This window comes from Alosa sapidissima, chromosome 16 (genome assembly GCF_018492685.1).
Source record: "Alosa sapidissima isolate fAloSap1 chromosome 16, fAloSap1.pri, whole genome shotgun sequence".
In the NCBI taxonomy this organism is placed as follows: Eukaryota; Metazoa; Chordata; class Actinopteri; order Clupeiformes; family Clupeidae; genus Alosa; species Alosa sapidissima.
This window is the reverse complement of record NC_055972.1, coordinates 10,695,731-10,723,685: the sequence shown is the minus strand read 5'-3', so window position 1 is coordinate 10,723,685 and position 27,955 is coordinate 10,695,731. Positions and strand designations below refer to the sequence as shown.

The 27,955-nt window shown below is 45.4% G+C and overlaps 2 protein-coding genes across 5 annotated transcripts in view; both read right to left on the bottom strand.

Moving 5' to 3' along the window:
- Window positions 1-7,363, bottom strand: part of galnt2 (UDP-N-acetyl-alpha-D-galactosamine:polypeptide N-acetylgalactosaminyltransferase 2) — a 78,754-nt gene extending 71,391 nt beyond the window's left edge. The window contains exon 1 of one of the 2 annotated variants that reach the window (XM_042065813.1): window positions 7,104-7,363. In XM_042065813.1, the coding sequence (XP_041921747.1) occupies window positions 7,104-7,199 (96 nt within the window). In that variant the 5' untranslated portion in view covers window positions 7,200-7,363. The remainder of the gene's footprint in view (window positions 1-7,103) is intronic. The other variant, XM_042065814.1, reaches the window with a different exon arrangement.
- Window positions 7,364-11,956: 4,593 nt separating this feature from the next.
- On the bottom strand, window positions 11,957-27,946 carry urb2 (URB2 ribosome biogenesis homolog). Of its 3 annotated transcripts, none has more exons than XM_042066322.1 (10): window positions 27,733-27,946; window positions 26,879-27,016; window positions 26,356-26,532; window positions 22,835-26,222; window positions 21,720-21,880; window positions 21,149-21,259; window positions 19,467-19,709; window positions 15,737-15,833; window positions 13,745-13,881; window positions 11,957-12,332 (listed from the first exon to the last, which is right to left on the bottom strand). In XM_042066322.1, exons 2-10 carry the CDS (start codon window positions 27,002-27,004, stop codon window positions 12,135-12,137), a joined length of 4,638 nt encoding a protein of 1,545 aa, XP_041922256.1. In that variant the 5' UTR covers window positions 27,005-27,016; window positions 27,733-27,946; the 3' UTR covers window positions 11,957-12,134. The 3 variants fall into 3 exon arrangements, with proteins under 3 accessions (XP_041922256.1, XP_041922254.1, XP_041922255.1); XM_042066320.1 differs by having other exon boundaries at window positions 13,745-13,884; window positions 27,733-27,945; XM_042066321.1 differs by lacking the exon at window positions 27,733-27,946 and adding an exon at window positions 27,578-27,721 and having other exon boundaries at window positions 13,745-13,884.
- Window positions 27,947-27,955: the final 9 nt, after the last annotated feature.

The following is a 27,955-nucleotide window of genomic DNA, read 5'->3' as shown; positions in this document are numbered from 1 at the left end:
TTCTGATCTCTGATCTTGGGTAGAAACATTGTTTTGCCAGCATGAAATAGGACAGCTCTCACATGAAAAGTGTTTGACCAAAACGTTTGTGGTGATAATCGTCAAAAGCTGACAAAAGTCAAACACAACGGTTGACACTTAAGGGAGTAGAGTCGACCAACAAATCCCTCTTATCAGTCACCGCACTGAAACATCATTAAAATTATGTAGTTATGTGAACAGGCCATAAGAAGGTGATTTGCTGTTTGCTGTTAAACTACAATGGTGAATATATGGAGGAGAAGTTAGAAAGAGGAAGCACACAAGGCCACCATAACAAGGTTAACCATATTTTTGACTTTTGAATGACTCTGTTCTTGCAAAAATCATTTAAAACAATTAGCAAATCCTAAACTCTACTAATCACATATCAAAAGCCAAGAATCATCCTTCCATTATTTCTATAAAACTACTTACACATCACAGAACAACTTAATAGGCCATCTCTGATTCAGTTCCATCAGATGAGACTTCCAAAGGCTCCCCTAAGCATTCATTTACTAAACTCAGTAATGGAGAATGCACAATAGAGAGACATTTGGAGGACTGATTATAAAGATACGAGCATTTCGGAGGTAAATAATATTTCAAAATTACAATGCGTGCTACACTTATCACAGCAACCTTGCTGTGGCTCCAACCTCACTGACATCTGAGGTTGTTTTTCACTGAAGTACTGCGCCATAAGAGCTTTGACAAAGGATTGGCATTTCTTTGCTAGACTAACTAACAGTGCTGTGCCAGGACTAGATGCCAACATTAACCAGTCACAACATTTAACACCATCTGTTAAATGTTACGTATTGAACAAGCCAATTTATCTTCAATCATCATCAGAAAGTATTCTGAAGTGTTTAGAACTTGAGTGAGATAGCAACACAGTTTATCGATTAGCAGCCCTGACAGAGTAGTCACACTCCAAGAAAGTTATTTAAAAGGAAATCACATGAAATTACATATTCAAAGATGAAGCTCTAATTTAGCCAAAGGTCTGGATTGAAAAGGCAAGAAGAATGTGACAAGGAAGAAAAATAAAATGATTATTGGTGCTTAAACTGACATATTAAGCAATTATGGTCAACTTGCACACAGCTACCAGCACCTACCACAAACTGAAGGTGACTGGAGAAGCCGAGATACAGTGCTCACATGCACAATAGGGTAGGTGACTGCAAGTACCATGTGTATTTCTGCATACATTCAGCCCATGTGTATTCTGCATGATGTATTCAGCTGACCAATACCAACATTTTGACAACAATCGCACAAACAAGCAGTGCACAGGCAGCATGCCAGCAACCACTATGCTCTTTAATCTAATCTATTAAGGACATCAATGTTTCTTTGTTTTCTGATGAAAGACTAACAGTTCCCCATACACATAGGATACAAACAGGCTTTCTCAAGCTGCAGTGGCTTTGCAGTGCATTTCAGACACTGATCAATCCAGCTACTTACAAAAAGGTTTTTACAGCAAACAAAATAGTATCCAGATGTAGACTTCATCTATCTAACAAATTAGCACACAATCATTTTCTCATCAGATGCTAAAGCCTACATTTGGTTCAAGAGTCACTGAGTGAGCAAATCCATCCAATGTAACTCCCTGTGGTGGATGCCTAGCTGGAGCAGCTTGTGCATGACGCAAACGGTTCTCCCAAATTACCTCCCAATCTGCACCAAATTTTACAATTTTCCTCGTGTGTGCTTTGTAAACAACCTGAGACATTTCAGTGCAGTGTCAAACTGGGGCAGACTATACAGATTGGTTTCTTATGACTCTCTTGGTAACATTTTACTTGGCTATTCTGCCCACAGAGACTAAAATTGCTGTTGAACGATCACTGAACATCAGCGAAACAGCGCAACCACATACAACCCCTTACCTTAACTATAAATTGTAGTTAACAGATAGTTTGTTGATAATCTGAGCATCTGTAGAATAAAGTTAGTGGGCGGACTATCAAGTGAAGTGTGACTCTGAATGCTTTCCTTTTAATGAAGTGTGACTCTCTTCGATGTCCCTTTGTCAAAACGAAGGTGAAGAGGCCGAGAAACGAAGTTGAAGAGGCCGACGGAGTTCCTCATAATTCGACCTACTTCCTACTTCAGCAACATCACGTGAGGTTGTAACCGAGGGGTAGTTACCACACCAAAGCCTCAGAGGCAATGGTTTCTTGAGGCTGAAACAGCTCTTTAAAACATATTTATGGTCGCACATAAAATCTTCTGCTGGCCAAAGGTCAGTGAGAACAGGCTCATCAAATGCAATGTGCTGACCACATGGTTGAATGTTTTCACCCACAGGTTAAACATGGCCTCTCGCTCTCAGATGAGACCACAGCTTGGAACAACGGGCCACTATCTAAGGACAGGTCTCACTGGAGCCATGTGTTGACACAATGGCACCTGCACATCAATCAAAATATAAACAGGGTTTTTCCTGCATAGAGAATTGTGAGGTGGCCGCTTCAGTAAAATCTTGTCGTCTCCACCTCCTGACAAATTTCTAGTACTTGTTTTCACAAAAAAACATTATTTCCTAGCATTGGTCTCTGTGATTTGACAATTGTAACTGTGGTATGCAATTTTCTTTTTAATGTTATCCATAGGAGCTGCTCTCTCTGGCAATTCATTATCCATGCCATGCCCTCTGCATAATATATTTGAGCATGACTAAAAGCAAGCCTTCAATTAAGACTTTACCACTGAGATTATGCAAAGTGCCTGTAATTTAGCAACAAAAGGGGAATAGCTAGCCTGGGTGCCATTCCGAACTTAGTCCCGCCCCATGGGAAGTTCGGTCTGGCATTGCTCCATTGTGGTGGAAGTATGCTCGCCCTAAATCGGGCGGACCAATCAAATCAGGCTTTACGATGATGGACAGGTGAGCAACAGCGCCTGGTCTATCACGTCATCTGAGCACGCTTAGATTAGGTTTATGTTTGAAACGCTGTGGCTAGAAGGATACATGGCTTTTAAGACCCCATAAGAAAAAAATTCATATTATTTAATGGGTTTGTATCACTGAAAACAATTATTTCTGAAAACTTTGGCCAAAGTTGAGATGTGGGAAAACTGGTGGTTTCACTTTCATCAAGGGAAAACAGCACTGTTGCATTGCGACATGTTCCCTCGTTCGTTTGAAATCTCTGATTGACCACCTGTTCGAGGGATTTGCGGACCATTGCCTTTCCCAGCTGTTTAACATGTTTGTAGCAGATCACTGTTCAACAGAATTATTTTTAAAAACGGAGGAAATATAGGAGCAGAAGGATGGTTTGTGTGTTTTCTTCCTACACCTCACGCTAAGCTATTACGTTGCTGATTGGCTAGGTCTATCCAATTGAGTGCAGAGGCATTCCCCCCCTGTATCGGTTGAAACACGCCCCATAATTACGTCCCAATTGAGCAGTATCAGACTCATATTCTGACTAGAATTTGAGTATGACAACGTCAAGCTAGGGAATATCAGCTCAGAGGTATGGAGGTTTCCAGGTGGGTACATTGTAGCCAGAAGCAATAGGCCTAATTTAAAAAAAATACCAATATGGAGGACTCCTACAAACACACACAGCTCTCATGGAGTTCCATCCCCAGGATGTAACCTGACTTGCAAATTGATACATTTCCGATGTCCACACACTAGGGCTTTGGCATGTACACCAAGAACTGAGCATACTGTGAACCCTGAGGACATTCATATTCTCACAACCCCTGCCGTCTCCCACTGCTGAGATGGCTAGGGGTGGGAGGGGGCAGGTGCAGTGATCAGACTGTCAATAACTACATGCCACAGTGAAGATCACATCAACCACACTCAAGTAGCTGGCTCCCCCATACACCCTCTCTTCTTAGGCACTCAATGAGGGATAACAGCAGCTTGTTGCTCGAATCCAATTGCAGACATGCCACTACACAAACAGAGCCAGGCTAAAAAACCTGTCATGACTTCTTACTTTTTACTTTACATTGAGCCATTGTCACCTCAGATGTGGGTCTCAAGGACACCCTCCTCCTCCTCCTTTTCCTTGCACCCCCGCCCCTCCCCACCACCACCCTCCAACAGGGGAGTGCAGGAACTCATTTTCTTGTGAGCAAGGATGGGGACAAACGCTTTCAACATCTGCTTGGAAGCACATTGCGTAACCAACACAGTTTCCAAGCGGAAAAGCCGAGTCACATCAGCAACCACCGGTGCTGACAAGAGCCTTGGTGACTTTTTGGCAAACAAGTACCTTGTCCGGCGAGCCGTATAGTCCTCCAGACACACTTGCGGCTGGACACATCAAAGCAGGGTGGATAAAAATAGATCATCCCTTCAATGCAGCCGAAAGACGCCCAAGCTGGTGCAAGCTGAAGCAGCAACAGGAACTACTTCGGCCCCATGTGAGGGATTCGGCAAGCAGCTGAGTGTGGTCCTGCAGCTGACGGCCTGCCACCCAGCTGTTTGACACTCTGCCACGCTGCACCCCTGTCAGCCACTCACGGAGCCTCTCTACAACAGCTGGTGATGCAGATAGGAAGAATCACTAATGTGGGCAGTGCTTTCCCCTCTCGCTCAGGGAAAGTCACACAAAGGCAAAAAGTACAGAAAAAGAGGAAAGAAAGACGGAAAGAAAGACAGAGGCCACAGAAAGAAAGCTGCACGCTAAGAAAGACAAAGACCACAGAAAGAATGAAAGCTGCACGCTATTTTTGGTTGCTGATGAAAGTCATAATTAGCACAGATAGAGTGGCAATCATGTTGGTAATGGAACATAATCAAGATTGTGCTGTAACGAATGAAAACGGCGTTAGGTAACGACGTTATTTTTTCAGTAAAGGGGTAATCTAATTAATTACTTTCCCGTCGTTACAACGCCGTTAACGTTACTGGACGTTAAATGCGGTGCGTTACTATGCATTGATTGAATAAACTGTAATCCGAACGCACCCCTGGCTCACAGCTACTGAGGAGGTGGGTTAATAACGACATAAGCGATTATGATTGGCTAAGGCAGAGTCATGTTTCATGATAGCCAATCAGAGCCAGTGTTTTTACACACTTGCCAGCACACGCGCCACACAGCACCAGCTAAAATAGAGATTCGACGAAACAGCAGAGGTCAGGAGCAATCCTGTGAAAAGTTGGCATTTTCAAGGTGGAGATATAAGCACTACTTCAAATTCATTGAAGTAACGCAAATAGTTACTTTCCCTGGTAACGAGTTACTATTATCATAGAGTAATTCAGTTACTAACTCAGTTACTTTTTGGAACACGTAGTAAGTAACTATAACTAATTACTTTTTTAAAGTAACGTTCCCAACACTGGTAATAAAACAAATGTGGTGCTGGCCTAACATTTCCTTCCGGTCACTGTTTGAGGGGAAAGTACCCAACAGGACATAAACAATAACTGCCTTCACATATGCACTGAACTTCCGACATATTCTATTCTATTCTATTCTATAATTGCCCAAGGCATTACCCACACCTGACACTACCAGCCTAGTACTACCAGTAGGCCTACTAGTAGGCTAAATATTGTCTTTTAAGGGACATTTGCAATGCCTTGTGGAACTTATACATGAATTGCACTTTTAGACTCGTAGACTGTTACAGTCAGATATCAAAGCTTCATGTTCATTGAGTAGCCTAATGACCTAGAGGTAGATAGATAGATAGATACTTTATTCATCCCCAAGGGGAAATTCAAGATATTGTACATCAACAGACCTACGGTTGACTTCAGCCTGTGTCATAGGTTTTTGTTGTGAGGCAGAAAGATCTAGCTTTTGCTGCTTGGAGGACTTTGCTCCGAGTCCTTCTTTGCTAGTGAATGGAGAGCCATCATCTGTGGTGGAGGTATCGGTGTTTTTGGCCACTAGCTTTAGATGCGTGTGTGAGATGCTTCATTAAATTAGAGTTGCTTACAACGGATGTCGACAAAGTCTTCGCTCCTGGACATAATGTACATACAGTGTGCCGTTGGTCTACAGACTACAGTCACTTTAAGATAATATATTGTCCCCAAGAAATGCACAATAAGACTCAGGTTTCTTTGAAGAGCTGGACAATGAGAAATGTAATGTCACAATGACTGCAATGTCACGTCGCATATCCGCGGATGATCTGTGGTTTGCTTTCCAAATGGTAGGCTACACGACAGCGTTACTGCTTCATACCGGTTTCATGCGATGGTCACAATTCACACATTCGCTAATCGCCAACGGTGTACGTAGGCCTATGCAAAAAGTTGGCCGTCTTAACAAGACAAAACAGATCACCAATGTTTGAATTCGCCGAAAAACACAGCCAAGTTAACTGACAGTAGGTTGAGAGGCGAAACAGTGACACTGACTGTGCCATTCGTGCCGAGACTACAAAGGCTTCTTTCAGCAAAGAGAATAGACTGATCTTGCTTACGAAGTTCAGCCGACTTTAACATTCATCACTTAACCTAGCAATGGTAAGCTTAGCAAGCTATCATACTGGTTTCAAATCTTAAATTAAAACTCAGTAACAATATGAGATCCCTCCGTTCACTACAAATCGACCGGTGTGTTCTAACGTAATTCCATTTCATTCCTGGAATACTCTGATCAAAACAATTAAATTTCACTCTCATCATAAGCATCGCCGGCAGGAATAATGTCTGGACTTGGTGTTCAGTGAACTAAAGCTCACAATTAGCACACGTTAGCTATGTTAGCTAGTTGGCTAACGTTTCAGTTTGGAGACCTGTCTTCTTAAAATTCAATCACAGCAAACCAACTGATAGCAGCACTGAGCGGCGCCGTGAGCACCTCGCGATAACATTATTGCCGTCCTCTTTCGTGCAAATAAACGCCTATTAAAATACACTCACAGCGACACTAACACTTACAGCAAATTCCTGTAATATTAATGATAGAATAAATATTTTCCAACATTCTACCACTAGTCACTTAGGTGAGTGTCCGTGATCAACCCCCTTTGTATTTAGTAAAATGCAAAATATCACGAGCCACAGCGTAGTCTTACAATAAATGCTTGTCGCAAAATCAATAAGTTACCACCAACCAAAGAGGTTTTCTTACCTTTCGGTTCAATGTTGTTCCCGAGTAGAAATAGTATGCTATACCAAGCACCCAAAGGACGGCGAAACATAATAATATCCTTGATTTTCTCCGCATCGCTATGAAAGAAATGTGAAAAATCAGTGGGGCTAAGGATCGCTTGCTTTGATTAAAGCTCAAGTTGTCCGATCTGTGACCAGCGTTTGCTCCTTGCCGAGCAGCACTCAAAGGCTCCAGCTGCAGCCGTGTAGAAGGAGCAGGAAACAGCCAACATCACCGGGTTAGAGGGGAAAGGGTAACAGATTCTAATCCAATCACGCTCTACAGAGGCACCAAAGGAGGAGGAGAGATGAGGAGGTGGGCTAGCCCGTCTAACTGTAGGCTACAGCAACAGAGGAATCGTTGTTTCGAGTCTGCAATTTAAGCGTGATAAATAAATCTGGTTCGATACAGATAAGACAGACCCGCATGCATATAGGCTAAAGCTGCTCATGATATTCATTCGTTTGATATAGAGACAGAACTTGAATTTCCCCTGGGGATCAATAAAGTATCTATCTATCTAACAAGATTTAGGGTGATTTTTGTAATGAAACGGATGCAATCTGAATAAACAGAAATGCTGTCAGTGAGGGGAATGGAATTAACAAGCAAAATGCATAGGCAAATTGGTAGGCTAATGAACTCTGTGATCTATTAGGTCTGCACGTAGGCTAGTTTAGACTCTTCTGGGCTGGGCTGCAGTTATACTGCCGTCTTATGAAGTAGGCTAATGCAGTGCAAAAATATTTTCATGTCCAAAATATTGCATATCTGCAGTAAAGTACAAAAATATTGTATTTCCTGTCTGCATGAATTGATATTTCCTCTATTTCAATCTATAAAGTGGCAATTGGTCTTGGTCACATATTACTTGTATATTTAAATAAGTTACTATTAATTCATTATTATTATACAGGAAAACTACTTTATGGTTATAAGGATTGGTTCACTCAGCATCTAAATATGAAACTAAATTAGAAACCACATTGGTAAGCCTCTAGGATGTCTGGCCAGGTCTGTGTAGTCTTTCATCTCACCTAAGCCAGGAAGCCACATGGTATGGATATGGCTTACACAGAGAAACTTATAGTCGACAAATGTTTCAAAGTCATTTCCATGATCAAATATGATTAAACCTACCATCAAAATCTTTTGATTGAAACAGTGTTGTAAGAAACTAAATGGTTAGACAAAGCAATATACTTTGTCATGAATACGTAATCCCATGTTTTGATAGTCACTTATAAAACACTGGTTGAGTAGTGATCATGGCTTCAGTGATGTGCATGCTGTGGACAGTTTGTCTCAGTCTGTCTTCCTAAAGTTCCCGTCTGGCTCCAGTACAGCTGAGAGCTGCCTGCAACTCATTATCTGCTGCAGAATCAATAGACTAAGTCTGGCGACAGCAGCCTCCCCACACTCTTCTAGAGCCTTCCAAAGTGGGCTAGGCTCTGAGCACTCGCAATTAAAATTATAGAAGAACAGGTTTTGATCACAAGATGGCCATGGCCTCAGCATTGCTCAGAGGATCCAGCCAAAGAATCAAGTCTCTGTAGGTGTGATTAGGGCTAATGTATAGGAGCCAGGAGGGCAGGTGAAGGGAAGAATGAATTCAGGTACTCGCCTAATTAGCTGTGGTGGTGGTGATGAGAAGACTGCACAGACTTCTGTGGGACAAGGGGAAGAGGGAGAAATTCTTTGGAGAAGGACCTTTTTGACAACGAATGAACATCTGAGCCTTGTTCTGAGCCATTGAGCCAGTACAGGGTAAAGTGGAAATGGTGATCTTAAGAAGACCCTATCAATGCATCAGAGAGATCAAAGCAGCAGCAGCAGGTTTATTTCACATAGTACATGTGCTTGTCTGTGTGATATATTTAAATAAGTTACTATTGATTTTATTATTATACAGGAAACTACTTGAAACTTGCTTTTAGGTTATGAAAGTTATATAAAAAACTAAATTAGAAACCACATTTGTAAGCTTCTTAGACATCTGCATATAGGGGCCAAGTCTGTGTGATCTTTCAGCATAAAAGCCTGAGAGGAATCAACCTTGAAGGGGGGAAAGTGCCTTAACTAACACAGTCTCATCAACAATTTATTATTGCAAAAGTCAAGTTTGTCTCCATCTAAAGTCAAGTCTCCATCTATAGGCATCATTAGGCTTCGTGCCATTTAAAACTCACTTTGCACGCATTCCCAAAATGGTTTCACATAGCTGATGGCTCTATCAAGCCAGACATTACAAAGCAATCATTTTGGCTCTCATCGCTGCACCTTTTCAGTATATCAGGCTGAAAGTGTATTACGACCAAACACAGTTCAGAAATATTACATAGCAATAACTGCCACAACAAAGTTCCCATCAGCCTTTTATACCCTGTATCATAATTTATAATATCATAATTTACACAGTATCATAACAGAATGGGGTGGGTTGTGTGTAACACTAAGGACATTTGAAAAGATTGACTGATTTTTATACATCAGTGAAACTTTTTTATGAACTAGACCTCAAACGAGTCTTTGATTAAAGCCTTTGAAGGCACCTCTTTTATTAAAGTTACATGAGGAAATGTATACCAGCACGAATGGGCTTTCCACTCCAGCTGTCTTGCAATCAAATCTTGGCTAAAACATGGTACCTTGCATTCTGACAACTTTAAGACAAGTAATACTCTCACTATCGATGTTGTTGCTTTCCTTTGTGCAGGGACAAAGTTCAGGAGAAAACTATTATTTCTGTGAGTGACACACAGTGATGTGTGTTTGAGAAGTGGTTCCTTGAATGATTCCTCACAAAAGTGAGCAAACCAAACCATCTGTGGCCCCTTCTCAGTACAAAATGGATGGTTGGCTATGACACTCAAATTGCTGTAGGGGAATAGGATAGACGTCATTTCCTTAGCTCTCCATCTATACGGTGCACTATACTGTGCCAAGGCATGTCCACAGTCAATCTACACACACACACGGGCGCTCCCCTCGTCTTCCGCTTGTGTGTGGTGTTATGACTACACACCCCCGAGCTGCTCACCGTGTCACTCAGCTCACTGACTCTGAGGAGCCTATGGCTGAGCTCAGAGCTGGCCCAGTTTGTGCAGCTGCAGGAAATATGGGAGAGGGGCTCAAGAACCAGGCTGAGGCAAGAGAAAGCACACACACACACACACACTAAACCCACATTTCTACCTCTATCACTCCTGCTTGCTCTCTCTCTCTCTCTCAAACACACACAACCCCCATCTCTCTCTCACACACACACGCACCCACCCAAACCAAATCCCCAACCATATCACTCTCTTGTAGCATGCCTTGAGTAGATTGCATAACCCCAACCTCTCCCTCTCCCCCTTGTTTCATTTCTACCGCTCTGGGTACTGGGTACAGCATGTCTGTTTGCCTTCACTGGTCAAGAGGAGCAGGAATGGGAGGAAGGCACCAGTGTGTGCCACTAAAGTACAGCTCCCTTAGTGCACCCCTGGGCCCCATCTCACAGTTGCCCCGGGAGGCAGATTAGGAGTGATTGTTTTAAGTGTTCCCTGACATCTCATTAGCAAGCCTGGAGTCTGGAGGATACCCTTATCTACACCACTCTCTCCCTACGTCTACACACACACAAAATCAGGTCAGGCCTCAAACACACCTTGAGGATCTCCTATGTTCCTGGACACCTAGAGACAGCAATGGTCATTTCGATCTCACTGTGAGATCAGCTCTTCCTGAAGGCCTGGGGAGTCTTCGGTGGGTGGGGGTAGATGGGTTTCTTTGGTTGGGAGCCAGTAGAAATGAGTGGTGAAGGCTCATTACTTCCCAAAGCTGACTCTTACTCCATAATCATGATCATGATCATCATCATCAGAGTCAGTCTCACTCCCTAATCATAGAGATGCAGGCTATCCTGCAATTTCCATACATACACATTTATCTTTTCCTAGTGGAGGTGTGTGTGTGTGTGTAAGATCCTTAGGTACAACGTGGCACCAGCATTCCATGTAACTTGCTGAAGTAGTTGTTTTCAAGAGACACAGTGTGCTGGTCTCACAGGAAGACCCTGTTGTACATTCGACATACGAGTCTATAAGCAGTTAGGGCATCTGTGGAAATGAGTGGAAAACACTTTGGTGTGCGATGGGGTGTGGTGCTGTGCTGTGCCACGCCAGATGCTTTTTTTGTGATAATAGAAATTGTGATGAAGGATTATGACGTAACTCACAAACTCTCAAAAACTGATACAATTTGAAGTTCAGAAAATGCCAGAGTGTTAATGAGACTACCAAATGAAATAAGCTTTCATGCATCCATGACCAATCCAAATCAGATGTTTCACACTGAAAAAGTGGAAGCATTCTGGGAAAGCTATGCCATCAATTCACAATTTTGATTGGGAGCTACAACTTGGAGGACACCCAAATCAAATCTACAACACTATTCAAAATAAACTGTTTCTATGATGGTAATGACCAGGGAAAAACATTATCTCCGATGACAGATTATTGCTTAGAAAAGGGCAGACCAAAAGAATTCTTCAGTTATGAAAATACCTACACCACTTATCAGTGTCAGGAAAGAGGAAGCACTAGGGACTGAAGGCTATATCACACAAAACATAATGAGGCCATCTTTCTCAAACATGGCTAATGGCAAATCACGCCTTAATGAGCTGTGAAGAGGACTGCATATCCAAGTTTGGTACTGCGGTGTCTCACGGCCCTGTGAAGGCTTGGGAGGATCACCCCTTTGTTCTCCATCATTTGGAAACAATCTCCAGATGCAATCACATTGTTGGGCCATCTCCGAGAGGAAAACAAGAACAAGTAACCACAGTCTGAATGAAAACAGCATGTGCACATTTCTCATGTGCGGAGATTTATTGGAGACAAGACATATTTTATGTCTCTCTGGATCAATACAACATTTAAAAAAAAAAAGCTATTTACATTTCTGCAAAATTGTACATGATTTCCATAACACAGTTCTGTGATGCCCCAATTTCATGCCTTCTTCTCAGGCGGTGTACTTGTCCTCTCCCTGTCTCTGGGCCTTGTGGTAGTGCTGGTAGCTGCCGTAGAGCTCGTTGAACACCTCGCGCAGCCCCGGTGGCAGGGTGGTGTTCAGGAACTTGACGTCGCGCTCGGCGCACAGGTCCATGATGCTGTAGATGCCCTCGGTTAGGTGGGCCTTGATTTCTGGACGCAGGGTCACCTTCAGGAAGAGGCGAAGAGCAAGTAGATGGTTAATTGCTCAACGTTCCATGTCCAACAAACGTTAACTGCGTTAACTCACAAACATCTAACACACACACACACACACACACACACAAGCTTTTCACTTGGGGTTGGGGGGGGCATGCATTTCTTCTTTTCCATTTCCTTCTAGATGACTGGCGGCAAGAAGATCTGGTTTCAATTTGGCTGGGATTTTAGTTTGTAGCTTCCCTGCACCGAAAATGTTAGTGGTCCGACAGTTCCTTGAAACACCGGGACAGGAGTCTTTCGCCTGAAGAGCACTTCACATTGCGAAAACTAACTTACAAAAACTGTGACTTTGCGCTACTGACAATCCTATTCACTCTCCCCTACCCACCTCATCATTATTCCCTCACCTGCGCAAGCCAAAAGTGAGCTTTAAGCCAGAGTGGAACGTTATGTTCTGCCAGGTGGAAACTGGGTAACTTACTGGCAAGGGTTTCCAGACGCCAGCCAAATAAGCAGTTAAGGTGCGCCTCACACACCGATGGCACCTGTGAGCCGACTGGTTGGGCTTTCGAAAGTCTCTGAGTGTCTTTGTCTCCGAGACTCAGCGTGTCTCCGGGCCTGGGTAGGGGGGAAGCTGTGCTGAACCTGCCTGCACTGTGTGTGTATTTGAAATGGGGAGAGTGGCTTGTGATGGGGATGGAGGGACGCGTGAGGGAGGAGGGAGAGCTGCGGCAGGGTTACGTTTCATGGGTGCAGTATGAGGCCTCGGAGGAAACAGAGACCAGCCGCGCGGAGTCATCGAGCCAAGCAGGCAGAGGGGGGTGAAACTGAGGAAGAGAGGGAATGCCAATGTGTGTGTTTTCTGGTGTGCGTTTGCACGTGTGTGTGTGTGCATGAATTTGCACGTGTGTGTGTGTGTGTGTGTGTGTGTGTGTGGAGAGAGAAAAGGTGTGACTGTGGAAGAGCGAGAGTGTGAGTAAAAGAGCGTGGCTGAGAAAGAGTGGCAGGGGGAGGGGGAAAGTGCCTAAGAAAGTACTTAACATGTCGGTACATTTCTTAAACACCACAAAGGCCATAAAATAAAATGGTTAACTGCTGGTACACATTAAGATGATGACTATTTCTTTCAGTGGGACCGCCTGTTTGGAGAAAGATGGTTAGACTGCTCTTCAACAAAACGCCACTTCATGATTTCGAAAGGGAAATGTAGAGTACATTCCACATAGGCAATATAAAGGGATTACTGTTACATAAAGGCCTTTTTTTAAGGTGCAACTAGACGGTCAAGGAATTTTGCTGTAAAAAAATGTAGCAGCTGAACTCTCTCCCCCTCTCTTGCATGTCGTGTTTAAAGAACACAATGTAAATATTTCACAGCAACGAAACCGGAGTGAAATCTGATGCCGTCACAGATCTTACCTTCTGCAGATCGCTGACGTACTGCGCCACCATGAAGGACGAGAGGACCGTGAAGCCTTCGGCGGTAGTGGCCACGTGCGAGTACATCCTCTCCACCAGTCGAGCGCACTTCAGAAGCTCTCCGCCGTCCTTCTCTGCTGCTGTGGCACAAGAGGGACAGAACCTGAACTCCGCAGCTCATCAAAGGGGGACGCGACAGAACCGCCAAACCACCAAGATAGGGGGCGCACTTTAAATTTCTTGTCTAATAAGATCATAGTGAAGACGAAAAAACAACATGCTGTGCCTAGAACACCCTGAGAGAACTGGCAACCGCTAATGAGATGAGTCACAGCACAAACTTGCCTTTGTGACTAGTTTCATTTCCCTCCATCATATGGAAACATATACGCATAATGCATGTACAGATGTATGCATGTATGAGGGCAGATAACGCATTTGCCCCTCACAAACGTCAGTGTAGATGAGACCACAACACAATGCTTGTTTTCACTTGAAAACAAATTCAGTGGCACTACATCAACAATGGTCTCTTAATGATCTCCACGAAGCCTTGGAAAATTGTGCTGTAATAAACAGCACATTAAAAAACAAACGCTCCCTTGTGGAATACACTGTGACGCCTCCGGTGTGCAAGTTGGGCTTTGATGTCTACTGTACAGACCTGGGTTTTCAGTGATAACGGGTGGAAGAGAAAGTCTCTCTGAAGCAAGTCACTTTCATCTTAGAAAAAAGAGAGAGAAAAAAGAAGCCTAATCATCAGGGATGGATCAGGGACATTAAAAAGGTGTCCAGTTTCCAGGCTAGTGAAGCCACGCTGTGAAGGGGGACTCTAAAGGCTTTTCAAGACAAAAATCGGACGTCCTTGTGACTCCCTCTACAGAGTTTGAGTCAACCCACAAAACCATAGGGAGAGGTGTCTGTGTGTCTGTGTGTGTTCGTTCCTTCAAGAAAGTTGAGACTCCCAAAAAAAAAAAATCACCATAAAGGGAGCTTTGAACATTCCAGGTAAACAGGCCCCAAGTAAAAGAGCCTGTTTTTATGTGTGTGTGTGTGTGTGTGTGTGTGTGTGTGTGTGTGTGTGTGTCTGCACGAGCGTCAAAACTCCAGCCCTCAGAACCAGGAGGCAGTTTAAAAAGTTGATAATGAGACCTGGAAAAAAAAACTATGACTGCAGTCAGACCTGTACCAACCAATTTGCAGCCCAACTGCCCCCTGTTTTTTTGGTCATCTGTTTGACAAGCCTTGGTGCTGCTCCGCGGTCCAACTGCGTTATAAACAGCGCATGCACAATAAGGCTTAATTAGCTGCTAGGAACACTCTCAGGCTGTCCGGGAGAGGACTCATGGCAGGCCTGGAGTCAACCTCCGGAACGAAACACTTGGAGCCATGCGCTCGTCAGTTGGGGAGACTTATCAAATCAGGGGCGACGACATGACAACTTCACACAAGAGCACCAGACACAACACTGCTAAACATGTTAAGATAGCAGCTCACTTTAAACACACAAGGCCAGAATAAAAGAGACAACAAACTTTGTGAGGAAGAGATTACATTAGGAGTAAACACATACCCTTGCAGAGCAGCAGTGACTGACAAGTAAGAAAAATAAAACGAAAAAAGGGTCCTGGACTGGACATAGGCACAGCAATACACTGAAATATGATCTAAACTGAACTTGATGGATGTACTTCTAAGTGGGCCAAAGAAATACTTCAGCTTTGAGAGAGCTAAAGGCCCTTGAAGTGGATGACATGATGAGAAACATATGTCATAACAGAATTCATTAGAGTAACATAATTCAGTTTCATAACTGGTTCTGATGAGCCGTGCGCATAAATGCTCTTTTTTCTTCAACACATACAGTATCTTCCACTGTGGAAATACTAACTATATCTGCCATATGTTCCTCTTCCACTGGCCGGTGGTGGGTGAGTCAGGCATGAGGAGATTTAGACATTCTAAGATGTAGGCAAGGCTGGAGAAGCATACCTCTGTCCACCTCTCCTTTCTGTTTTCCCTCGGACATTATGGAGGCCACGAGTCGGTAGAAACAGTTCAAGAAGGCTGGAGCTGCAGTCAGCATCACCTAGACGTCGAGAGGAAGGTAAAATAAAACATCAAAATTTGGAGAAGTTAGTGACACCTGCTGTATGGGGGAACAAAAATTATATGTTGATTGTTGTGCCCTTTAATGTGACCTTAATTATGGCAAGGGGATACAGATAATGAGAAAGCAGATGATGTCTAAAAACATATTTGAGCTTCATTTAAAAATATTTGGACAGTTTTTTTATGGTATCCTCATATTAATTTGGATGACTGCAATTTGAAAGCGATAAAACACACATGCTTTTTCTAGCTATCTGCCAACCCATAGTGTTTTTGATAGTGTTATCCAGTTACTTACTTCAGTAGCTTTTGATAAAAGCTGCAATGTCTCTCTAACACTTACCAGTGACTTTGTGCTTTTTTTGCTTAAAAATACATTTAATATTTCCTTTTAAGTCACTACTGTGTGAATAGCTTGTGAGCGACTCACATAAATTAGTCAAGAACATTCAGAAGTTGAAAGCTTCGGATCTGAGCCCCGGCACCTTTTAAGCGGCAACGTTGTCAAAGGTGCCCCCAGAAGCCACTCTGCAGCGGTGCCATGCTGTGCGGCTTTTTAGCTCTGATCACAGTGAGCGCTGCCATGTGCCGCCAGGTTTTTGTGAGAATCAGGCGAACTTGCCCACACTTCCCCATGTGTCTCGATGTGCCTGTGAGTCATTGGGCAGCAGCGAGCGTGGTAATGGTTTCCATGCGCTCGGCAGGGGCCTTGCCAACATTGTACCCTCTCACTCTCTCTCTCTTTCCCACATCTGCCTCCACTTACTTGTCCCTTCGCCATACTATGAGAACGCCTTCCAGACACAATGATTTGCTGGAGGTGTGACCGAGGGCTTCATGAACGTGAACACCCTGTAGCTGGCACCTGAGAGGTTAAAGGTGCTCTAAGCAATGCCAAACGGCTTAAACATTTTATGTCACTTACTGCAAACAGCCCCTAGCCAACCTCTAGCTGTCTGTGTCCTGAATACACTGTAAAAAAACGCAATCTCTGTGGACAGCCCAGGCTCCAAGAACGGCAACAAAAACAACCTGGGCAAACCTAGCCCATGAAAACATAACAAACTGTTCCAGCAAATCACAGACGAGATGCGTGTTTAGGAGAGTTTCAATTGCACGGGAGCAGCGCGGGAGGGAGGGAGAGGAAGTAGCGAGCTAGCTCTCTGTTTTGTTTGAAAGTCAACAGAAGTGACATTACCCAGCATCACTTAGAGCACCTTCAACTTTACGCACTTAGCAAGAGTCAACACAATAGGTCTGTTACCAACGACACCTTGTACCCAGTACTGACGAGAAACTAACCTTACCTGAGTCACTACACTCAGGTACACTATACCTATTAACTTCACAATGGAGTCTATATAATAGCCAATGGGAACCAAACTCTCGTCCAGATTAATACACTGTAGCTGATATGGACCTAAGACTAATATACATTTAGAAAATAGTACTTTTCTTATTACCTGAACAGACAAGAGACTAACTTTACTCTACCTTGGAGGCAGTGAGAAAAAAAGCAGGGGAATGGGTTTGAGGTGCTAACTGGACACAGCCGGCAGAAACCATACTGTCCAAACGCTCCGGAGAGCTGACTGGCAGCACACTCTGGCAGCTGGATGGGTGAAGACACATCATTAACTAGAGTGGGGAGGATTGGGACACACTGCCAAGCAGTACAGACAACTTTTCATCATCCCCGAGAGTCCACCAGGATGACTGTGGATCTTGAAGTGAATGACTGGCGAAAGCCAACACTGGTCTGAGCAGTACCACTGTCAAGGTAAGGGGAATGGAATGAGATGACTTTGAAAGATGGGGGGGGGGTTGCATAACCAGTCCAAGTATCCTCTGGGCATTTCCATAATGAGCCAACAGATTCCTTCTCCGGAGAGGCCAGTCCATGAGTCCAAGGCAGTCGAGACAAAATATTTGCACCAAATCACTTTCTGATGGATTTGCTGGGTGATGGATTTGACAGGCTGAGGCAAATCCAAATGCACACCAGGAAGAGAGAGAGAGAAATACAAAGCGCGCTCATCTCCAGTTTGCCCTCCTCAGGAAGAAGCCCAGGCATGCCAGACATGTAGGCACAACTGGAGGAGTTTAGATCTCCAGTCTCACTATCTAATTCTTTTATAACGCTATAAAATAAAATAAATGTCTCTTGACATGAGAAGCAAGGAGAGGGAAAATAAAAACAAAACCCATGTTGGAGGGAGGGATTTCTAAATCACATAGTAAGATGTTTGGAAAGACAGATCCTATTTTTGTGGAGACGATGTGTCGACAGAACAACACCACAGTGTCAAACACAAACAGTGATTCACTCGTTCTAGCCGACAAAAGCGTGATTAACGGGAAGAATTCCTAAATCCCACAAAACCAGAGAAAAATATTAAGATGGGAGGCAAGAACTGAAGAGAAAATGAGTCATTTGTTTTGTTGGCCCGGAAAGCCACATTGGATTTCTTTAAAAGGTGCAATATGAGGTGCTTTTTAAAAACAAACAAACAAAAAAAAAAAAACAGTGTTCGCACAACCACGATGTCAGTTCAACTCTAAAAGACACCACAAAGACGAGATTTAACAAGACATCTTGTTTGTTTTAGGACTTTATGCAGTCATTTGCATTTTAGGTGCAGGTGTAAGTCATTATTGTAAGCCTAAACAGGTCAGTTCTGACAGGAATACTACATGCTGCACTGTTAACGAAAAAACAAAAAACAAATCTGGCATGGCACAGCTTGCCAACAAAAACTCAAAAGTCCGACCTGAATTAATGAGTTCACAATACATAAAGCTTGACAAAATCAAAACACCTCTATTAATCAAACCCTTATATTTGGCAACAAGTGGCAACTACGGTTTATAACTTAAACTTCAAGACTTAAAGTGTTGGCATACACAGTATTCAACCATCCTTTTATTGGTGAAAAATCACTATGGACATAAACATAACAAACATTAAACATAAAGACATCCAAGTAATACCATGTTCTGCACTTACTTCCCAAAGCTAACAAGCTGAAGCAGCTAGAACAGCCACTCATGGGTTCTGGACCCCAGGACACAGGGTACAGTGGAATCAAGTCAGGAGGCAACACTAAGGCTATGTTTAGGTTACAAGTATATGAAGCTCCATATTAAGTGATACAATCCCATCTTTCCAGCTTGACCATCTGTATTTGTGTTTGAAAATGACCCATATTTGTCATGATTGTCAACAGATCTTTGCCCTGAAATGACTTTCATGCGCAGACACACATGCTTGATTTACATTTCCGTGGTGGTCACATCCGGGACCAAAAAAACAACAATACCCAATTGCTTCAGTTCCATACACCACATTACTGATGACCACAGTAACCCAAAATTCCAGCACACTCATACATCACTGACACTTGTCTATGGGACAAAACTGAAATGAGAGTAGACTAGCCAAAACTAACTGCTTAAGCTAACTGCCTGAAGCCAGCTCCCTAAAACTTGGAAACAAAATGTCATTTTCCAATGCAATTTGTGTGCACAAAGAGGTGAGACAAAGGTCTCCGTCTTTCAGATTCTCCCGAGTCTACAAGAGGAGTCACCAATAATCCAATACTGTACTCACCTGTGAATGGCACTGGATGATGGCAAACAGCACCTCATGGATGGCCTCAAAGGCTGCATGGTAGTCCTGGGCGGACAGGTGGTCCAGAGGGACAAACTGTGCGGCCCCCAGAGCAAGGGTGACATGATGTGGGTTGGACAGCATTCCTTCCCCCTGACGGAGTAAAACTGCCAAAGCCTCCAGTGCCGGGACGGTGACAGCAGAGATCAGTGATGTCTCCTTCCCAGACTCCTTCACTATGAACTGAGGACAAAATCACACAATGTCAAGTCATGTACGCTACTGTGAAATCAGCCAAATACTATTCAGAGTTCAAAGTCAACTACACAGGACGCAATCTCACAGAAGCTAGAAAAGAGGGCTTCATTAGTGGGGTAGAGTTTCAAAACGAGGTGTTAAGAGAGATTAAGAACGAACAGATGGGGCGAGAGAGAGACCCAGAGGAGAAATGGCCAAATGATCACACACACGCCTCTTTAATGAAAGTAGCTGACGCGCTGACATGCTGTCACAGTGGCCAACGCAAGAGGCCTTGAGAATCAGCACTTTATTTAATGCTCAAAAAGCATTGGTCAAAAAAGCGCAACAGCTGGCCGTTGGAATAGTTCTGGCTCTGATCCAGTGCAGATCCACATCTGCAGCAGAACCACCTCATTTCTAATTAGTGTCAGTGCTCTGTGGAGTATACAAACCCTTACATTAGCATTACAGTAGACTCAAGGCTTTCATTATCTCTTTATAGCCCTGCATATTGTTCCTTCAGATGTACTTAACCTCCCAGATTCAGATCCCATTTCATATGGATGAGTTTCTAGCGGCTAACATGAAATTTACAGCAGCCCCCATCTGAGCCCTGACGGATTTAGACTCAGTAAAAGTCAGGCCTGCGTAGTGCGTACACCGGCATGCATAATGCTTGTGCGCTTCAGCAAAAAACACACACAGCTCGAGGAATAGATGCCGCGTTTCTGTTTTTGTTTTGCGCTTGCGGCGAACTGAAAACTAACAGAGACGCGCCGCTTAATGGAAGCGGACAGGCGGCACTTTGGTGGGACAGTCCGTCCTTCTCCTGGCCGCGCCGCGAGAGCTGAGTGACAGGACGGAAGTGAGCTTGGGGGAACGGGGGAGCTGTGGGCCGGCATGGTCCAGCACTGGGCTCTGCCCGTCGGAAAGATGAGCATTTCCACCCGAGCGCATTCGGACGCCTCGGCGGCCTCAAGGATGCGGCAGAACGGAGAGGAGAGGCGTGATGTGCTTCACAAAGAGACGCATCTCACTCGCTTGAGAAAGGAACAGAGGGAAAAAAGAGCTGCGTTTCATTACTGTTCCGTGCCTGGTTCAGCCCCTGGGGTTTCCTGGGATAAACTAAAAACACATTGTGCTACAGTTTCATCTCCTACCTAAAATCAAATGTCCTGCAACAGGCCTGTCCAAGTGCTTGGGCTTATCTGTCCTGGAACAGCAATCATCGAGAGAGATGTATATTCTTCTACACGCAATCCATAACAGTTCCTAAATCGCCATTTCATAAAAACGCCCTTTTTTCTATTCACAAGGGCATTCATCCAGGAGCTATAAAAGCAGCAATCTGAGACCAAGTTACATCTAATAAAAACACCCAACTGAAACAGCGTACATGTTATTTTGCTGATGTTTTTAAAAAAATAGTTGTAAATACTCACAACCAGAGCCGATATGATCTGAGGGGCGATGAGCCAGAATGCCTTGGAGCAGGACTCTGGGAGCCCGCAGCTGGCGAGGAGCCTGATGACGGTCACCGCTGAGAAAACCTCCTGTGACACACAACAGTTCATCTTATAGGGGGCAGAGGAGGGCTGTCTGTCGGAAGCTGTGAGGGAGTCATAATATTGTGACGGCTCCACTGTCACTGGAGTGACACGACATGACAAGGAGAAAATTGGGTGATTCAACACCTCAGTGTCACAAATAATGTTAGACCCTTCAAAGGGGCCTTGCCCTTTTGCAACTTTACTTATCTGGATAAGCAGGATACAGTACAAAAAATAACATCTTCACACCAACATATACATCTTTTCTAATTGTACCTTACCGTATGAAGAACTATTTTGATACAATTGTATGCATTCATTTAAAATTCAACTAATGCCAGATTGAGCCTTGACATTTTATCTGTCAGCACAGCTGTCACATTAGATCAGATTTCTGCATTTCTGAGACTAAAGTAATGAGATCAACGTTTGTCATGACAGGTTCTGTCAGAGCTGCACTGACCCTGTGGTTGCCCTCCGTGACCTTTGACACGTCCAGGCCTTCCCTCAGCAGCAGCAGGAGGGAGTGGAACTGCTCCAGGGAGCTCGTGGCCAACAGCTCACCAATCAGATCGCTCACTGGAGTCTGCAGCTGCTCCAGTTCTGCCCGAGACAACCAGGAAGCTGTGCGGGAGAGACAGAGAGAGAAAAACAACGAGAAAGAAAATAAACAAATGAGAAAAAAAAAACTGAAAGCAAATTCATTCACACACAAACACATGTGGTTGTATTACATGTGCAATGCATGTGTGGCTGAAGTGGTGATTGGTAATCCAACTGGACATTTCAAACTGAACAAGAGGACACAGTCAGTAGACAGAGTGGAAGGGCCACACAACTGAACAGGACACAGTCAGTAGACATAGTAGAAGGGCCACACAACTGAACAGGACACAGTCAGTAGACATAGTGGAAGGGCCACACAACTGTGGACATGTTTGCCCTCCTATTGTATTTCACCCATAGAATTGCCTCATGCGTCTCCAGTCTTGGCAGAAGACTATATCTATGGTTCGGAAACAATAACTGTTAATAAGAAGATAATTATGGCTCCTGAAAAATAGATGATCTATTCAGAGAGGCTTGGAGCAAAATTCAACCCCGGACAAGAAGCTGACCGCTGTGCCCAATCATGGTCAGACATGAGAGACAGGACTACATTACTAATTAGGATAGGATTAATCTCTAACACAACGAGCAGGGTTGGGGAGAACACCACTGTCAGTCTGTTGGAGTTTTCATGCTACTGCCAAAGCCTCCCTTTTTTGAAAGTGGACATTTCATTTGCCTCTGTGACATGATGTTTGATACCACACATAACAGAATATGTGAATAACGCTTATAATCATTCATTTCATATTGTTTTTTTGTTTTTTTTTTCCATTAGTAGAGTTGCATAACAAAGTAACTGAATTCCGGGTATTTTTGATAAAAGGAAATGTGGGTATAATGGGATGACATTTATCAAGTGTAATTTGATTTTGCATGCTTGTTCTATGGCATAGGGCCATCAACGCAGGATGACTTGCATATAATGTGTTGAGGTAATTATTTTCATTTGCAATTGTAGACTAGTACCTGACAATAATTTGTGAACGTTGTGCAAAATGTCCACAAAAAGGTCTTCGATCCCGGGCTCCTTGGCCTTCTGTACGGCACTGTAGTAAGCTGACAGGAAGTGCAGAGATGACAACAGGAAGTCCATGGGGCGTGGGGCAGGGCACAGCTCTTTGAGGATCTGCATGCCGCAGCTCCGGTACAGTCCCATGTGGCCGAGTGTTGGGGGCCGCTCCGTCTTCGGCGTCCCCTCCTCCTCCGCCTGGTGGGCAAGACAGGCCAGCTCGCTGCGCACCATCCCCGCCACCATGTCCACCGAGAAGGCCCGGCCGGCCGCCCCGCCCACCGCCACCATCAGGCTGGCCTGGACGGCAGGTTCTGTGACCGTGAGAATTTTCCCCAGCAGCTGGACGAGCGTCTGGTCCAGCTGTTTGCTCTTACCCAGGCTGGAGGTCATGACGTCAGCTGCCGTGCCGAGCGAGGCCAGCAACAGCTGCAGGGATAAAAGCCTCGGCCGGTCGCCGCCAGCAGCTGCCGCCGTGGTGACGGCGGCCGCAGTGGTCACTGCCTCGCTCTGGACCGTCAGGAAGCAGGCGAACTGCTCCAGATTGAGGCGCACGCTGCTCTTGCGCTCAATGATCAGCTGCAGCAGGCTCTGGAGGAAGGAGCGCACCGCCTGCAGGAAAGATGACCAGTCGGTCTCGCTGACGTCGTCAAACAGGCCCTTGTTAGCGCGAGAGAAAAGAGAGGTCACGACCTCCTCTAGCAGTTTGCTTCCGCGGGCTAGTTTCAGGATGACCTGGGCATTTCTCCTCGTCAGCAGGGAGGTCAGGAAACAGAAGGAGTCTCTAAGGAAAGCCATTTTGACATGAATTGCAACATCACTACAAGGCTGCGTGCATGTGACAATCATGAACGTGATCAGGAAGAGCTCAGAATAGTCTTTCAGGGACATTCCATCCACATTTAATGCACTGCTGACCTTAAGCACGCGTACAAGGTCGTCAACTTGAGCCACAGAAAGGTCCATCAGTGATCCTGACCCAAGTGCGGTCAAGATCTGCTGAGCGACAGACTCCAGTCTCTTGACAACTGCCGGATCCACACCTCCGTCACCCGCAGACTCGTCTGTCATCACCTCTGTGTCACAGCCCTCGCTGCTAAACTCCTCATCCGTTTTCAGAAGGGACGGGCAAACGCTCCCAACACGCTGCGTGTCAAAAATCTGTGTCAAGCGCTGCGTGACGCCCCGCACTACAGCTGAGTAGAGAGCAGGCAACTCAATCAGAAGCGCGCTGTCTATGAGCTGCTTTGAAATGACAGCAACACACAGCCCCTGCTTGTCTCCCTTCTCCTCAGCATCATTATGCAGCACTGATGTCAGGAGCATGCTAGCTAAATAAGCTACATCTTCATCTGTGAGGAATGGGGCAATGAGAGGCAGGTTGGTTGTCACCAGATACCAGTGAGCTGCTGGGTAGCTATCAGCATCCACACTGCTGATCTGACCATCCCACAGCTGGTCAAACTCGGCAGGCGACGATTCGTCTCGACCCACTATGAACTGGGTGGCATTATGGAGGACATCCAGGTTACTAATATCTGTGGCAAAATCGCTCCTCAGGAGGATTTTCTTCATCATCTGCAAGGCCAGAAACTTCTGGAAAAGTTGACTGACAGGGCTATAGCCGTCCAGTGCCGCCTGCTCCCAGTCCTTGACCAGTGCTTCAGAGAGAAGCCAGAGGCCTTCATCTGCTGGCTCGCTGACCTCACTGCTGGCCTTGTCTCCGGAGAGGGAGTATTTACTGCAGTGCATCTGGAAAAGGGAGTCCACCTCCACCCAGGTGTAGGTGAGCAAAAGGCTGGACTCTCTGACCTTTTGACCCCAGAGAGAGGCCGAGGGCGGCACGCCTCTGAGCCACTCCAGCAGAGGCTTCAGCGCCGCCAGCATTTCTCCCATGAGCCTCTGCGTCTGCCGGACGACGGGCAGGGGCGTGGCGTTGTCCAGCGTCTTCAGGCTGAAGAGCAGGGCGTGAAGGAGAGCGCTCAGCGAGAACATCTTCAGCGCAGCGTCGCCGTCCTGGTCCCGGGCGTCCGGCAGGACGTCGCCCTGGAGCCGCTCCAGGACGAGCTCGCAGAGCTCCAGGCTCTGGCTGGCCGGGGTGTCCAGCAGGCAGAGGGCCAGCGCCTCGCCCACGGCCTCGGAGAGCAGCGGCGGCCGCAGCTCGTCCACCGCCGGCCGGCAGACCACGCTCAGCAGCTCCTCGAAGAGCCTGGGCAGCTGCCGCAGCTTGGCGTAGATGGTCAGCGTCGCCGAGATGAGGGCGTCCCGGGCCTTACGCACACGGGACTCCACGCAGTCCGCGTCCACCCACACGGCGGAGACCAGCTCGTCCAGGTCGGGCTCCACGATCATGTGGTTGAGCGCCAGGAGGGTCTTCAGGCAGCGGTACCACGCGGGCGTGGCGGTCTGCGCGTTGTTGAACAGCAGCTGGGTCAGACCGCGGTAGAACTTGAGCTGCACTTCGCCGTGCTGGATGCGGTCGGCCGCCACGTTGTAAATGTCCCCGGCGAGGCAACTGGTCAGGAGGCTGTCCAGAGCAAGCAGGGCGAGGTTCCAGTTCCCCGCGTCAAACGTCTCTCTGAGGGTCCCGTCGTCATTGAAGTCCAGCGCGCACGCAAACCTGGTCATGAGGTGGAAACACAGCAGCTTGTTCTCGCCACCCTTGCAGAAGGCATCCAATGCGAACTTGAAGAGCAGAGGAAGTGAAGTGGACACCACCGGGTAGAACACCTCGGGGTCAAAGGAGCCCGGGGCGCACAGCTTTGCCAGGACTGTGGTGAGCGGGGTGGACAGGCCTTTCCCCGCTCGGCCCTTCCTGCCGCCCGCCGCTGGCTCCTCTGTGGAGGAGGGCAGCAGCTCGTCCTTGTACGACTGCAAGCTGTCGGCGGAGAACAGCGCCATCTGCAGGACGGCGTCCGCCTTGCTGCGGATCTCCTTGCCGACGTGCTGCCTGACCCGCGCGGCGTCTCCGTCCTCTTCCGCCCACGTCCTGGTGGACAGCAGGTAGCGCAGCACGAGGAGAGGCTGGAGGAGGTGAGTCGTCACCTGGGCGAAGACGCGGCTGGCGTTGGCCTGCTGCCGCTGGACCGCCAGGTAGGTGGTCAGCGTCAGCTGCAGCACCTCCAGCTCGTGGACTGGCAGGGGCTCCCTGCTGGGCTGGGGCCCCAGCCGGACGCACGCCAGGTGGCTGAGCCGTGCCAGCAGCTCTCCCAGCAGCTCATACTTGGCAGTGTAGGTGACCGAGAGGACGGGCGAGGACAGAATGCCACGCAGGCAGCTCAGCACGGTGGCCAAAGAGGCGGAGGGCTGGCCAGAGTTTTGCTCAACAACTCGGTCATTAATCACCTGCAAAGACGAAGACAAATGACGACATTTTGAATTGCAAAATTACAAAAACAGAAGAATAAAATAGTTAACTGCTGCAGTGATAAAAGCTGCAAAATCACATTTTTTGTAAGTGATACACTAGGGCAAATACCTGTGCCACTGTTATCCGCAAGCTGATGGTTTTTCCCTGACTCAGGACATTCTGTAGTTTCTTGCTGTGTATGATATCATCAAAGTAAACCCACAAGCCTTCCACTACATCCTGTGCCAAGTCAATTTTCTTGCTATAAAAGAGAGTGAGTGCATGGCTGGTCCAGTCGAATAAAACCTGGGGAAGAAGGGGAATAAATATTACAAACAAACAAACAAACAAACCTGAACAAACATAACATCCTAAAGGGAATGGTTCCAGACTATTTCGCTCTGTGTGGTAGTTGGTCGACTGTACGTTCTACTAGAACATTTGAAAATATGTCACAGCAATCCATTTGATAAAACAGAAGATTAATCTGAAAACATCTGGTCAGATTCAATGCTGAAAACATATTAGTTGTATAATAAAAGAATACATCCAGAGTCCATAATACATGGCTAAGTAAAGTTGTGTTTCATTTTTTCTTTTGTAGTCTCTGCTTGATCAAACTGACACATGAAGGAAAGATAAACATTCTTACTTGTTCTTTATTTGGAAGAACACACTGTGGTGATATCCATGCAAATCTAGCAAGCTTCAGTTTGTCTGCCCATGGTGTGTGAGGACTCTTTAGTTTCAGATGAATGCCAGAATATATGGCAGCCATAATTTATGCAACCTAGAAGAGGGAGAAAATCCACACACTGAAAATACATAATATATTCAAAATATGTAAACTATATAATTTGTTAATTATATCAAAGCTGAGATTTTGTATCACCCAAATCCAGTGTGTGTCTGGCGCCTTGTTACATTAATTCAGCCTTCTAACCACTAGAGGGAGACATTTAACTACAATATTTATATATAACTACAAAGACATGTGCTATCTTTGTTGTACGCTGCGGGAGACATAATTACTGCAATTCTCGTAACGTAACACCAACTCAGATGTAGAACATATGTATTAAAATGCTGCCCAAAGTTATTTCAAAACACTTATGTTATATTTTTAACGGTAATGACTAATGTTTTTCAAGGCACTGGTGATTAGTCCAATCCTGAATCTTAGACGTTAGCGTTAAATTAGCTAAATTTAAAATCATGGCAGTCGTATATTTAAGACCTTGACCTTACCACTCGAAAATAAAAACAAGAATGCAAGCTATCGTGGAACAATTCATGCATATCTCTTAGTTTACAGGCAGAATAGCAAGTTGTTAGCTAACATGAAACTGACCCCACGTTGATGCTTTAGCTCCCATGTAGCCGATATAGAGCATGAGTACCTTAGTCGTGACACCATGTAACTTTAAGAGTTCCACTAAATTTTTAATTTCCCACATACATAAGTCAACAACACATGGTATCGATTGTATTATTAACAAATTGTACCTTCTCACACATGTGGCGCATCTGTTGCCGGACACTTCAACTTCAACCTCTAACCTTTACTCCCGCTAGACAAATACAGTCGATTAACTACTTCATCGATGAGAGGGGTTGGTTGCCTACCATCTTTCCAGTACATCTTTGGGCACACCAGAGAATTTCTGGCAGACCAAATATATACAATCATTGGTACGTACGTACTTGTCGTACGTGTGTGGTGAAACAG